This window comes from Pantherophis guttatus, chromosome 4 (assembly GCF_059756535.1).
Source record: "Pantherophis guttatus breed Tessera chromosome 4, ASM5975653v1, whole genome shotgun sequence".
Taxonomy (NCBI): Eukaryota; Metazoa; Chordata; class Lepidosauria; order Squamata; family Colubridae; genus Pantherophis; species Pantherophis guttatus.
Window position 1 is genome coordinate 31402263 of NC_142066.1, and position 15068 is coordinate 31417330.

General features: G+C 46.5%; 1 protein-coding gene across 8 annotated transcripts in view; it reads left to right on the forward strand.

The window, feature by feature from the left end:
• The window catches only part of TEAD2 (TEA domain transcription factor 2), a 34028-nt gene that overhangs the window by 1123 nt on the left and 17837 nt on the right, over nucleotides 1-15068 (forward strand). For 2 of the 8 annotated variants that reach the window (XM_034423289.3, XM_034423294.3), the window contains exons 2-3: nucleotides 3510-3768; nucleotides 14304-14502. In XM_034423289.3, the coding sequence (XP_034279180.1) occupies nucleotides 14355-14502 (148 nt within the window). In that variant the 5' untranslated portion in view covers nucleotides 3510-3768; nucleotides 14304-14354. The remainder of the gene's footprint in view (nucleotides 1-3509; nucleotides 3769-14303; nucleotides 14503-15068) is intronic. The other 6 variants (XM_034423290.3, XM_087891878.1, XM_087891879.1 and 3 more) reach the window with 4 other exon arrangements.

Here is a 15068-nt window from a genome sequence, read left to right on the forward strand (position 1 = left end):
TAAGAGCTGCAAGAATAATATTTATTTGTGAGTACACATAATGATAAACTTGAGTGGGATGATGGAGGATAACTTTAAAACAGTGGGCATGTCAGAATTCAGAACCATATTAACAAGTTGAAAACTTTTCCAATTGTAAATCATAAGACTAATTATTTTAAAAAATAATTAATTCAGTGAACAGCGAAGAACTTGTAACCTGGATCCATGCGGGCTAAAGCAAAAGTAATTTCTTGCATTCTGTGGCAGTAGGAAGTCCCAAATTTGACTTTCTGTTGTGTGTAATTTCCAGGGATTGTATTCTATGCCAGAAGAAAACAACTGGGGAAAGGGGGGGGGATGAGCTTTGCTTTTTAATAGAACTCAGGGATTTATCGATAAGTAAACTTTATTTCCATTCCTAGTGATTTTTGTGCATGGTTCAGGAGATCTAATCGTGTACCTATTTTCTGCCTGTTCATTTTTACTTGCAATTCTGAGAAACAAAATTGCTTGCCAGCATAGACAAAACCCCATTTTATAGACAGGAATACTGAGGCTCCTGTAAATGTGCAGATATAGGTCAATAGCCTTTCTATTGCTGTCATGTTAAAACCTCAGGGGTCAGGAAACATTGACAATATAGAATAAATCATCCTACTGGTAGATCCTGATCTTCCAGTTTTGTATCTTTGTCAGTTCAATTTCCCCCATGCTGTTCTGACAGATGCCTTTATCAGAATTAGGAAAAGATTTTAGAACAGCCTCTAGGAGGACTGTTTTTTTATGATGCACCTTGAGTTGATAGCAGGGATTGAAAAAAAGAGAAAAAAATGTTTCCCAAAGTCGATTTATTTCAGAATATGGGTAGCATCAGCAACATCACTATGGTACTCTCCAAAGTTTTCTCTCTTTCTTGCAGAGATGAACATAGAATTGTGGTTAGGTTGTCATGTTTCATATGTGATGTTTCATATGATGATTACTAATGTTTTCAAAGGCGAGAAGGCCTCTCTCTCTCTCTGTCTTTGTCTCCCTCCCTCCCTCTCGCTGTCTCTCTGTCTCCCTCCCTCCCTCTGTCTCCCTCCCTCCTTTCCTCTCTCTGTCTCTGTCTCCCTCCCTCCCTCTCTCTCTCCCTCTCTCTGTCTCCCTCCCTCCCTCTGTCTCCCTCCCTCCTTTCCTCTCTCTGTCTCTGTCTCCCTCCCTCCCTCTCTCTCTCCCTCTCTCTGTCTCCCTCTCTCCCTGTCTCTCTGTCTCCCTCCCTCTGTCTCTGTCTCTCCCTCCCTCCTTCCCTCTCTGTCTCCCTCCCTCCCTCCCCCTCTCTCTGTCTCCCTCTCTCCCTTTCTCTGTCTCCCTCCCTCTGTCTCTGTCTCTCCCTCCCTCCCTCCTTCCCTGTCTGTCTCCCTCCCCCCCTCTCTCTGTCTCCCTCTCTCCCTTTCTCTGTCTCCCACCCTCCTTCCCTCTCTCTGTCTGTCTTCCTCCCTCCCTCTTTCTCTCCCCCTCCCTCTCTCCCTTTCTCTCTCTCTCCCTCCCTCCTTCCCTCTGTCTCCCTCCCTCCCACTCTCTCTCTGTCTCCCTCCCTCTCTCTCTGTCTCCCTCTCTCCCTGTCTCTCTGTCTCCCTCCCTCTGTCTCTGTCTCTCCCTCCCTCCCTCCTTCCCTCTCTGTCTGTCTCCCTCCCTCCGTCCCCCTCTCTCTGTCTCCCTCTCTCCCTTTCTCTGTCTCCCACCCTCCTTCCCTCTCTCTGTCTGTCTCCCTCCCTCCCTCTTTCTCTCCCCCTCCCTCTCTCCCTTTCTCTCTCTCCCTCCCTCCTTCCCTCTGTCTCCCTCCCTCCCTCCCACTCTCTCTCTGTCTCTCTCCCTCTGTTTCCCTCCCTCTCTCTCTCTCTCTGAAAGACAGAGAGAGATTTGGCTACAGCAGTTTCCATTTGCCCAAGACCTTGATGTGACTTGTTCCAAAAACAAACATGACCTTTCACATGGGTGCTTATGTTACTCAAATTACTGGATAAAGCTGGGGCCCATTAATGCTGTGTGGAGGGCACAAGCTGTCTGCTTTTCTTAACTTCCTGTGCAACTGCAAACCATTTCTTTATTTATTTTTTAAAAACCCTCTGTAGGAAGTTAGCACCCACTCCTCTCCTAGAAGAATGAAATATTCTAGGAAATATTAAAAAGGCAGAATATTATACCTCCCTGGATGAGAAATGGAGAAACATGATTTTTTTAGACAGGAAGCAGACTCAATCTTAATAGCCCCCACACTCTCAATAGCCCACAGCAGATGTCATATTTAAGAGATAAAGAGATAGGTAGGTCTATTCATAAGCAAATGCACTCACCCAAGATCCAACAAAGATAGGATTAGCCTTCTACCCATCTAACCATAGAACTCACCACATGGCACCTGGGGAGTTTGCATCACCCAGCAAGGCTCAACCAAGCCTAGGACTCAAAAGACAACCTACAAAGTTACCCCATGGGTGTCTGACAACCAATCAGAATACAAGCTCAAATTCAAATCCCAACAGAGAGTATAAATCTCTTTCTCTCACACACACCCCTATGTGCTTTTTTGCCCAGGACCTCCAAACCACGTGGTCCTGTCCACCATTAAACCATCTTTTCAAGCAGTCTTCATGTTTCCAGTGTCTTTCTCCCCACTTGGAACTGAACCCAGATAGCCATTCTTTCAACACCTCCATAAAGTAAATCAAAACACTGCTAGTGGCGCAATTCTGCATTACAATTACCTGGAGTGATCTCACCCCTTCACGCATACATTTTCCTGTTCTTTGTTTTATCTTTATGTAGACTTGCTGTAGCAAGAATATAGAATTAGGGTGGCAATTGGCATCGTCTTAGAATGGTTGACTCATTTCTATAGTAAAACCTTTCAGCTTTGTACTGTCACAGCTATTCTGTACACTCATCTTCTTTGGCAATTACTGCTTTAGATATGTGTTGTGATAGCACTTACAAAGCCCAATTCAGCATCTATTTTCTTCCCCTGTTTGTTTTGATACTGTTGCTTTGAAAATATTTATCCATAAAGAAGCAAATCATTGTTCTTTCTCTTTGGTAAGCTAAGTGTTTGCCAGGCATCCTTTTTTTGGACTCGCTTTTTTTTTCTGTGAGGGACACAAAATTACCTTTGATCTAGATCTTTCTATGGCTCACTGCTTCAGAACTAGGCCTCTTTCTGAAAATCACTTATATATTAGTGGTTTCGAGGTTGCAACAGGAAATCCAATTGAGTGGGAAACACTCCCAGGAAGTGTGAAGTACAGTTTTGTTGAAGGGATGTTCGTCAAAATAACAGCTTTCCTCCCTAACCGTACTTGGAAATTAATTCTCAAAAGCAGGGGGAAAACTTCAGAGCAAAGTCAAAACAAACCAGTTGTTTTAAGTTCTACAAACCCATGTCCTTGGCCCAGCTTTCAGAAAGCTGGGGGCTGTGATTAATCTTACACCAGGGAAATGATTTTGTAAAATAGTCATAATACTGTAAAAAGAAAATTATTTGTCTGTAGCTGTTGGAGTCTTGAAGCTGATGAAGCAAAGGAAACAGAGGCCCGAATGCTGTGTGTAAAAAGAAGAGGAAAAATCTGATTGGAGATGAAAGAATTAACCCCCTTCCTGTCTTTAATGCAAGATGTAATCCAGGCTGGAGGCTTCTTTGTCTTGTGATGAACTGTGCTCCAGAGGTCATCTGAACTGGAGTAACCAAGCAGAGAACTGGGTTTCAACTTGACAAGAAACAGCAAAGATTGGGAGGGGGACAAAGAGAAGGTGGGTTGTTCTTTCTTTCTTTCTTTCTTTCTTTCTTTCTTTCTTTCTTTCTTTCTTTCTTTCTTTCTTTCTTTCTTTCTTTCTTTCTTTCTTTCTTTCTTTCTTTCTTTCTTTCTTTCTTTCTTTCTTTCTTTCTTGGATATAGCTTCTCTGGAGAAAGCTTAATTAGTATATGTTGGACTTCCACTAGGGAAAAGGAGTGGGGGGGGGTGTTGGTCTGCCTTTTAGAAAATTGCATTTCAGATCTGTGTCTTTTCCCAACATTATTATTATTATTATTTATTAAATTTATATCCCGCCCTTCTCCCTGAAGGGACTCAGGGCGGTGAACAGCCGAGAATTAAAATAACATACAATATAAAAGTTAAAATAATTAAAAATAAATTAAATTAAACGGCCGCCCCAATTTAAAACCACTAGCAATACAATTTAAAAACCCCTAAAACCTATTCAGGCCAGGCCGGCTTGCTGAAATAAAAATGTCTTCAGGGCCTTACGGAAAGTGCGGAGATCCGGAATCAGCCGTATTCCGGGAGGTAGCTCGTTCCAGAGGGCAGGTGCTCCCACAGAGAAGGCTCTCCCTCTGGGGGCCGCCAGCCGACATTGCTTGACCGACGGCACCCTGAGGAGGCCCTCTCTGTGAGAGCGTATTGGCCGGTGGGAGATTATCGGTAGCAGCAGGCGGTCTCGTAAATACCCTGGCCCTAAGCCATGGAGCGCTTTAAAGATGAGAACCAACACCTTGAAGCGCACCCGGAAGACCACCAGGAGCCAGTGCAGCTCGCACAGGAGAGTTGTTATATGGGAGCGCCATGTCGCTCCCGTGATCACCCGCGCGGCCGCATTCTGGACCAGTTGGAGCCTCCAGGTGCTCCTCAAGGGGAGCCCCATGTAGAGAGTGTTAGCGTAGTCCAGGCGAGAAGTGACGAGAGCATGAGTGACTGTGCATAAGGAATCCCGACTCAGAAAGGGGCACAACTGGCGTATCAGGCGAACCTGATGAAAAGCCCCCCTGGCCACGGCCATCATATGCTCTTCTAAAGACAGCTGTGTGTCCAGGAGGACGCCCAAGTTGCAAGCCCCCTCTGTGGGGGTCAATGACTCGCCCCCAATAAGCCAGTGATGGTGCCAGCTAGCTATATCGGGATGCCGGCATCCACAGCCACTCGGTCTTGGAAGGGTTGAGTTGAAGCCTGTTCCTCCCCATCCAAATCCGCACGGCCTCCAGACACTGGGACGTCACTTCAAGGGCATCGTTGGGGTGGTTTGGGGTGGAGATGTACAGCTGAGTGTCATCAGCGTACAGATGGCATCACACCCCAAATCAACGGATGATCTCACCCAGCGGCTTCACATAAATGTTGAACAGGAGTGGCAAGAGGACCAATCCTTGTGGCACCCCACAAACAAGGCACCTCGAGGTCAACCTCTGCCCCCCTGCCAACAAAGACTGCGACCGGTCAGAGAGATAGGAGGAGAACCACGCAACACGGTGCCTCCCACCCTCCAGCCGGTGCAGCATGATACCATGGTCGATGGTATCAAAAGCCGCTAAGAGATTTAATAGGATCAGAACAGAGGAGCAACCCCTGTCCCGAGCCCTCCAGAGATCATCAACCAACGCAACCAGTGCTGTTTCTGTGCTGTACCCAGGCCTGAAGCTAGACTGGCACGGGTTTAGATAGATGGTTTCATCCAGGTACTGCGGGAGCTGTTGCGCAACCACACTCTCAACAACCTTCGCAATAAAGCGAAGGTTGGAGACAGGACGGTAGTTAGCCATAACAGCTGGATCCAGAGAAGGCTTCTTAAGGAGGGGCCTCACCACCGCCTCTTTCAAAGCAGGCGGCAGGAGACCCTCCCCCAAAGAAGCATTTATAATCCTCTGGAGCCAGCCTCGCGTAACCTCCTGAGTAGCCAGTACCAGCCAGGAGGGACACGGGTCCAGTAAACATGTGGTTGCGTTTAACCTCCCCAGAATCCTGTCCACGTCCTCAGGAGTCACAGGATCGAACTCGTCCCAGATAACATTCTCAAGACCCACCTCAGCCACCCTGCCGGAATCTACCAGTCAGAGTCCAAGCCTTCCCGAATCTGAGCGATTTTATCGTGCAGATACTGTGCAAAATCCTCAGCCTGCCCTTGCAAGGGGTCCTCCCGCGCTCCCTGATGTAGGAGGGAGAGGGTCACTCTAAACAAGGCGGCTGGGCGGTTATCTGCTGATGCAATAAGAGTGGAAAAGTAATCACACTTTACCGCTTTTATCGCCACTAAATAGGTCTTAATATGAGACCTAATTAGTGTTCAATCGGATTCAGAGCGACTGGCCCTCCAACCACTCTCTAGGCATCTTTTCCGGCGTTTCATCCCCCTCAGCTCCTCGGTGAACCAAGGAGCTGGGCAGGTGCGACACCGGGCCAGAGGCCGCAAAGGCACGACACGATCCAAAGCCCCAGCGACCGTCCTATCCCAGGCAGCCACCAGATCTTCAGTCGAGTCGTGAGCCAAAGCCTCAGGAAATGGCCCAAGCTCCCTCTGGAATCTCTCCAGATCCATCAGGCGCCTGGGGCGGAACCACCTAATCGGTTCCACCTCCCTGCGGTGGGGTGCAGCAGTCAGAAAGTCCAGCCTCAGGAGAGAATGGTCAGACCATGACAGGGGCTAAATAGTTATATCCCCTATAACCTGGCCATTCAACCACTGACCAGAGACAAAAACTAAGTCCAGAGTGTGTCCTCCCGTGTGAGTGGGGCCATGAATTAGTTGTGTCAGGTCCAAGGCCGTCATGGAAGCCATGAACTCCCGGGCCACCTCAGACGCCTCACCGGCCGATGGCAGGTTGAAATCCCCCATGACCACCAGTCTGGGGGTATCAACCACCACTCCGGCAATAACGTTGAGAAGCTCGGGCAGGGCCGCTGTCACATGGCAGGGAGCCAGGTACGTGATCAACAGGCCCACCTGCATCCCATGGCCCCACTTCACCAGGAGAGACTCACATCCGGCTATCTGTAGTACAGTGGTCTTCCTCGGATCAAGACTTTCCTTAATGACAACCGCCACCCCCCCACCCCTGCCCTGGGCCCTTGGCTGATGAAAGGCTCGGAAACCTGGTGGCAAATTTCTACGAGGGGGACCCCCCTCCTCTTGGTCCAGCCAGATGTCTGTAATACCCGCCAGGTCCACTCCCCCCTCCTGAATTAACTCGCAGATGAGAGGGGCCTTATTAACCACGGACCTGGCGTTGCACAGCATCAGCCTAAGGCCTGGGCTCTGAAGCTCTGGACAACCCAGGAAACGAGACGAGCCTTGGGGGCTGAGGCATGCCACCGCTTGAAGACAGCGGGTGCGTGCCCCCCTAACACAATATGGTCCCCTGCTCCCGCCGTATCTGCCCCTCCCAACCATGATCCTGATGGAATCGCCCTCTTCCATACTTACACTAAGCCCCTCCACACCCGGCTACACACCTCCCAGTTCGTGCCCCTGTGCCAAGCCTGACCTATCACCCTCCCTCCCCAAACCCCTTAAAAATTTACACAAAGACAATTTTAAAAAACCCCTCAGCCCCCTCTTTGTGGCATGCCACCTCTCGGGATTCCAAAATCTGTCATCGAGGTAGGCCCTCGATAACGTGGAGGGCCAAGCCTGCGAGAGGGGGGAATCTCGCAGACCAAGAAGCTCCGCTGCTGCGTACATCTTGCCGCAGGGATGGGTTGACCGTCCCCTAAAGGGTCCATACAGAAAAGTCTGAGGGAGAACATAAGAAGACAGGAGCCACAAAAAGATTCAAGACCCAGTCCGCTGTTCTCTCACAACAGAGGCCAAGTCCATCTCCACAGTCCAAGGGGGGGAGGGATAAGTCATACCGCCCTCTCACAGCGGCTTGGCCCGATGGTCTGCCCCCTCTACTGGTGAGATGGAAGTAATGGTCCAACTTGCGCACTCGGCACCCATAATATAGGTCCAAAATCTGCCCTCTCACGGCGGATTTGATGATCCGTCCCTCTGCCAGCAAAGTATAAAGTGCAGGTGCTGAATGATGATACAACAGAAACAGTGCAGCACCCAGGATATAAATCCCCAATCCGCCCTCTCACGGCGGTTTGTCCGATGGTCATTCCCCTGCCAGCAGGTACAAAGTGCAAAGTGCAAAATAGCTAATGCCATCCCAGCTCAGCCCGTGGGGCCCAGAGCCCAAGCCACCCTCTCACGGTGGTTAGGCTCTTGGCTGGTCCTCTCAGCTGGTGGGATGGAATCATATACCAGCTCATGTTCAGATGATATTAGTTCTCCACACAAGTAGGGGAAGGGCTCAGGTGGAATGAGCGAGCTATTTGTGTCGGAGAGGTGAAGCCAAAAGAGGGCGCAAGTTCGAGAAGGGCGTGTTCCAAGAGGGGAGAGATGGAAAGAGGGGGGATACTTTCTGAGTGCCAGTCTCAGGGATTATCAAAGAGGCACTGAAAGCTAGTTACAGCTTACTTCCTTGTAGTAATCTGAGTTAGGTTTGACCATTATTTATTGAATAAACCACAATTGGTTGGGTTTATGTAATGTTAAGCCATTAGCTGTGGTTCATAAACACAAATCAATGCTTAATTCCTAGGTAAGCAAAACTCTTGGCACAATGGATCACTCCAAGCAGTATCTGTAAATTGGAGGGCTTTATGTGGGTGCTCCATTATTGGAGGTTTTTAAGAACAAATTGGACAACCATTTGTCTGAAATGGTACAGAGTTTCCTGCTTCAGCAGGGGATTGGTCTAGAACAGTGGTCACCAACAGGTGGTCCGTGGACCACTGGTGGTCTGTGAGAAAATTTTGGTGGTTGGTAGAAAAATTATTTGCATTTTTTATATTGCACTAAATCAGGGGTCCTCAAACTATGGCCCCTGGGATGGATACATACAATGAATATTTGTGTTGCTGCAGAGAGTCTCCCCTTTCTGGGTCTTTTTGTGTGGGTTGGAGGGGGCAGAAATTCTGACTTGGGGTCTGCTTCGGCCTCCTAGTGCAGGCTTTGGGCGAAGGCTGGAGGGAAGTGCCGCTGGTGGTGAAGAGCTGGAGGGGCTTGTTCCAGTGGGACTGTATCATGGCCTGGAACTGGCTGACCATCTCAGCCCGCTGAGCCTCCAGGCACCTGTACCTGGCCTTGTACTCCCGCAGGTCTTTCCTCTGCTTGGAAAGCCTATGCTTGTAGTCCTCAGTGAGGTGCTTCTGCTGAGCCTCCTTCTTGGTCACGTCCAATTTGAACTGAGTCAGCTGTTTGCCAACTCTTTCTCATGGTGGCTGCTTAGCTCCAGCAACTGCTTCCTGTTGGGGCCCTAAGGAGCCCAGATGGGCAGGCATGGAGTGGCGAGTAGAGGCTGGCAAGGTGCCCCTCAATGTGAGTAACATTGAGTTGGCGATGCCCACCTAGTCACATGACCATCTTGCACGCCCACCCAGCTATTCATTAGGTAGATCATATTAGTGGTCCGCAGGATTTAAAATTATGAATTTAGTGGTCCCCAGGGTCCGAAAGGTTGGTGACCCCTGATCTACAGGACAACCTCTCCCTAAGGATGTCTACCCTTCCTACAAGGTCAGATAGATGGGAACACTCCTAGTCTCTTCCCTTCAACATTACCTTCTTATGGGGTTAAGGAAACATGCCATTTCCATGGCAGTCCCTGCCCTATGGAACCCCCTTCCCCTTGAGGTTCAGGAAGCTTCAAACCCACCCCGCCCCCTCCAGCCTTCTGAATAGCATTTAAAACTTGGCTTTTCCTCCAAGTGCTTTCATAAGTACTTACGAGACTGCCTTCTGCCACCAATTGCCTCTCACCGCCCAGTACGCTCCCATAGAGAGGGGCTTCTCAGGGTGCCGTCAGCCAAACAGTGTCGACTGGCGGCCCCCAGGGGGAGAGCCTTTTCTGTGAGGGCACCCACCATCTGGAACGAGCTCCCCCCAGAGATACAGAAGATTCCGGATCTGCGCAATTTCCGCCGTGCCCTCAAAACATTCCTGTTTCAGCAGGCCGGCCTGGCCTAACTTTCCCTTTATATTGCTTTTTGATTTTATTTTAAACTGGGATGTCTTGAATTATCTAGGTCCAGAGTGTTTAGCATATTTTAATTAGTTTTTTATTAACGTTTGTATTACATGTATTTTTATCGTTCGCTGTTCACCGCCCTGAGTCCCTTAGGAATAGGGCGGTATATAAATTTAATAAATAAATAAATAAATAAATAAGTTGAGGCAGATGAGAGGATTTAACCAGTATGTTAGAAGGCTTACTTTGGTGCCAGGTTTTTAATGTTTATGTTTTAAAAAGATTTACGTGGTGCAGTGGTTAGAGTGCGGTATTGGCTGCCTGCAATTTGGCAGTACAAATCTCATCAGGCTGAAGGTTGACTCAGCTTTTCAGCCTTTCGTGGTGGGTAAAATGAGGACCCAAAATTGAGGGGGTAATATGCTGACTCCAGGGGTGGGTTCTACTTACCTTTACTACTGGTTCGCAACGGGAAACCTGACCTGAGAAAATGGGAAAGTGACAGAGAAACCAAATGGACAAATTTATTTGGGTTTCCAATCCAATCACCCTACTCATCCATTAGAGCAGTATTTCTCAATCTAGGCCCCATGAAGATGTATGAGCTTCAACCAATTCTGGCTAAGGAAGTCCACACATCATCAAGTGGCCAAGGTTGAGAAACACTGCGTTAGAGGCCTTATTTCCTACAAAACATCTTTGTAATAAGTGTAATTCCAGACTACCCTAGTGCAAAACCTCAGGCTTGTAAGGCTTGTTTATATGTTTCTTGGCTTTTCTGAGTCAAGAATCTACCAACTGTAGCTAATGATTTGAGTAATGCTCACATACTTGGAATAATGTTAAGCCTCCAAGCCTATGTTTGGCAGAATAGAATAGGACAGGATAAGACAGGACAGAATAGAATTCTGGCCAAGTGTGATTGGACACACAAGGAATTTGTCTTTGGTGCATATGCTCTCAGTGTACATAAAAAGAAAAAAAATACATTCATCAAGAATCATAAGATACAACACTTAGTGATAGTCATAGGTTACTAAATAAGCAATCAATCATATTAGGAAACAAACAATATAAATCATAGAGATACAAGCAACAAGGTTATACTTATAAGTGGGAGGAGATAGGTAATAGGAAGGATGAGAAGAATAGTAATACAGTCTTAGTAAATAGTTTGACAGTGTTGTGGGAATTAGTTGTTTAGCAGAGTGATAGGATTCAGGAAAAAACTGTCCTTGTGTCTAGTTCTGGTGTGCAGTGCCCTACAGTGATGGCTAACCTTTTTGTCATCACGTGTCAAAATCGGGGGGAGTGGGGGGAGGGTCATGCGTGTGCGTGCCCACACCCATAATTCAATGCCCCCCGTGCATGCGTGTGCAACCACCCCGCACATGCGCACACAACCACCCCACACCCTGTTTTGGGCTTAGCAGGCCTACCTGAAGCCTCCAGAGGGCGAAAACGGCCTTCCCCACACACACCCCAGAGGCCCTCTGGAGCCTGGAAACAGCCCATTTCCCAACTTCCAGTGTACCCAGTAGGCCCTTTTTTTGCCCTCCCCAAGTTCCAGAAGCTTTCCTGGAGGCTGGAAAGAGAGAAAACAGCCTCCCCCGCCCCCTCTGGAGGCCCTCTAGATGCCAGAAACGACCCATTTCCCAACTTCCAGTGGGCCCGGTAGGCCTGTTTTTCACCCTCCCCAGGTTCCAGAAGCTTTCCTGGAGACTGGGAGGGCGAAAATGGGCTTCCCCATCCCCTCGGAGGCCCTCCGGAGGCCGAAAACGCCATCGCAGAGCCTCCGTGTGAGCCCTGTACTTACCTGGCATCCAAAACAGGCCGCGTGGAGACTCCTGGGAGGGGTGCAGTGGTGGGATTCAGCCAGTTCGCACCACTTTGGGACAACCGGTTGTTAACTTTCTGAACAGTTTGGCAAACTGATTGTTGGAAGAAATCATTAGAGCAGAAAACCGGTTGTTAAATTACTTGAATCCCATCACTGGAGGGGTGGCATGGGAAGGGCCAGCCGAAAATTAGTTGGCTGGCATGCGCATGCGTGCTAGAGCTGAGCTAGGGCAACGGCTCGCGTGCCCGAAGATATGGCTCCACGTGCCACCTGTGGCACACGTGCCATAGGTTTGCCATCAGGGCCCTATAGCATCATTTTGAAGGTAGAAGTTGAAACAATTTGTGTCCAGGATGTGAGGGGTCTGTAGATATTTTCACAGCCCTCTTTTTGACTCGTGCAGTAGAATGCAATCCAATGGAAGGCAGGTTGGTAGCCAGAGTTTTTTCTGCAGTTCTAATTATCCTCTGAAGTCTGTGTCTGTATAGTTAGGTTGAAGATCCAAACCAGACAGTTACGGAGGTGCAGATGACAGACTCAATTCCTCTGTAGAACTGAATCAGCAATTAAAAATAAGAATACATTTTCAGAACCAGCACTGAACTGTTCCACCATTGACACTAAGTCCATCCCTGGTTTTCCAACAAATATTATTATATTCAACAGTAACTTCTCTTTTTTAGAATAACTAGATATCAGAAACTATTACAATGTCCTGAGAATTATACAAATATCTAACAGTAGAGGTCAATGTAGTTATGGGCTTCTTCTGAGCTAGACTGAAAAAGGCTAGCCTTGCAAGCTAACCTCTCTTACATGGTTGTTTTGAAATTATTCAGTTTGGTTTTTTTACGTGGCAGTTTGACTGTCTAAGAGACACAGTATGTAGGGCAGAATCCAAATAATTATATTGGATTACACATGAGAATTTAAATTTGCCTGGTAAAAAAAACTTTAACTGCTCTGAATTTATAGTTACCTCTAATTTCAACTCTATGGATGTAAAGATATGTCTAAAGATCCTTTTTTGTTGCTGATTTTAGAACTGGTTATTTAGTCATTTCAATATAAATGAACTATTGTTCATTTATATATTGCTCATGCCTTAATCACTACTGAGGTAGTCATCATAATGGGCTTGACCTGCAGCTGACTTTGAAGATAATCTATAACTGCAGCTAGTATAAAATATAGCAGCAAGATTATTGGCAGTATAACATGTATATTAAAGTTAGTTTTCACTTGCTGTTAGGCTTCCATGCTCAATGCAACAACTTGGGCATTCTTTAAAACAACTCCACAGCATCAGGATATGTCAGCCAACACCTTCTTATAGTATACTTCCCCCACACATATATACAAATTAAATGCAATCCCCATTTTACCACAATTTTTTTTAAAAAAAGATTAAAATGGTTTTGTTTCAATCTTCAGTCCCAGCTTAGCGTAGGTTAATTTTTATCTGGAGTTTAAACTTTGCTTTGCTTTTCTTGGTTATTTTTGTTGATGTTCAAGTTTACTTATGATGACGATGATTCTGGTTTTCTCTTGGGTGATTTTGTGGACTGCCCTGAGTATTTTGGGATTAAGGTGGATTGTAAATACAGTGGAAGGAAGGAGGGAGGGAGGGAGAGAGGGAGGGAGGGAAGGAAGGAAGGAAAGGGAGGGAGGGAGGGAGGGAGGGAATTTGTTTTATACCAACAGATATCTTCCTAATTAAACAAAAATGGCGAAAACAAAGTGTGCATCGTGGTGGGTTGTCAGCAACCAAATTCTTTGTTGTCTTTCTAAAACAGGAGAACTGAACCTTGTTTTTCAAGCCTGACTGGTCTAGAATAAATGATGCCAACTCTTATGAAGGTCTGGTTCTTAGCCCATCTATAAGCCGGTGCTTTCCTTCTTCACTTATAACAGTTTTGCAAATATTCTGTCTTTTCAGAGCTGCCACACAAAATCATTTATCTCTGATGTTCTTGGCTTTGGGCCCTCAAATGATGGTGGAGTACAGTTCTTTTCTCCTCAACCAGCTCCAAACATATGATCAAAGCAGTAAAACTGGGAGACCCAAGTTGAGGATGTGTGGAGAGCTGGTTTTTAGTTTTTTCTACTTCAACGCCTCTGTTTTGACTATGCTGGCTAAAAGTGATAGGATCTGTAATCCAGTGGTAATCCATTGGAATCCTCGATTTACAACCACAACTGAGCCCAAAATTTCTGTTACTAAGCAAGACAGTTGTTAAGTGAATTTTGCCCCATTTTGCAACCTTTCTTGCCACAGTTATTCGGTGAATCGCTGCCGTTGTTAAGTTAGTAGCACAGTTGCTAAGTGAATCTTGCTTCCCCATTGATTTTCTTATCAGAAGATTACAAAAGGTGATTACATGACCCCCAGGATGCTGCAATTACCAATTGTCATACATCTGAATTTTGATCACATGACCATGGGGATGCAAAAATGATCTTAAGTCACTTTTTTTCAGTGCTGTTATAATTTTAAATGGTCACTAAATGAATGGTTGTACGTCTAGGACTACCTGTATCTAGAAAAGATTAGATTAGAAACAGTTCCTTGAATAGATCAGTTTCCCTTTTGCTGATGTTGAATTGGCTTTGCGAAGCCTTAACTCACATTCAACATTTCTTCTGCTTCTCTGCTCCTAGGTATCTCTCGCATTTTAGAGCTGGACAAAGGAGGCCAGCCCCTCCAGAGAGATGGGGGATGCTGGGGAAAATGGTCTGGATAATGATGCAGAAGGAGTGTGGAGCTTGGACATCGAGAAGTGTTTCCAGGAGGCGCTGACAATTTACCCACCCTGTGGGAGGCGCAAAATCATTCTTTCAGATGAAGGAAAGATGTATGGTAGGTAGACATTTGAGCCTCTGCTTCCCTATCCCAAATTTCCATTCTTGCACTGAGTAGGGGTGAACTTTTTAATATTTTTATTTTAAATGTTTTTATAATGGTTTTTTAAATGCACTGTAAGCCCCCCTGAGTCTCCGGAGAAAGGCGGCATATAAATTGAACTAAATTTAAAAATATAAAAAGCTAGAAGGGACCTCTAAAATCCCTTCCAACCCTATGATTCCGTATGGTAATGATTGTGGATACTAGAGAATACAATTTTTAAAAAATACATAGGATTAGGTTCAAATTAAAAACAATGAACATGGTTCTAATCTCTCCAGACATAAAAATAAATGCAAAGTCAGCTGTTAATCATGTTCAGATGGCATAGTCCTGAATGCTGCGTACAGTGAATCTTCTCGAGGCTCTCATAAAAACAAAGCAGAGGGAATCACCAGCATTTTAGAGTTAGAACGATGTTTCTCAATCTTGTCAGCCTTAAGATGTGGACTTCAATTCCCAAAATTCTCCAGTCAGAGTGATGAGTGAAGTTAAGAGCCCAGTACATTTGAATCGGTGTG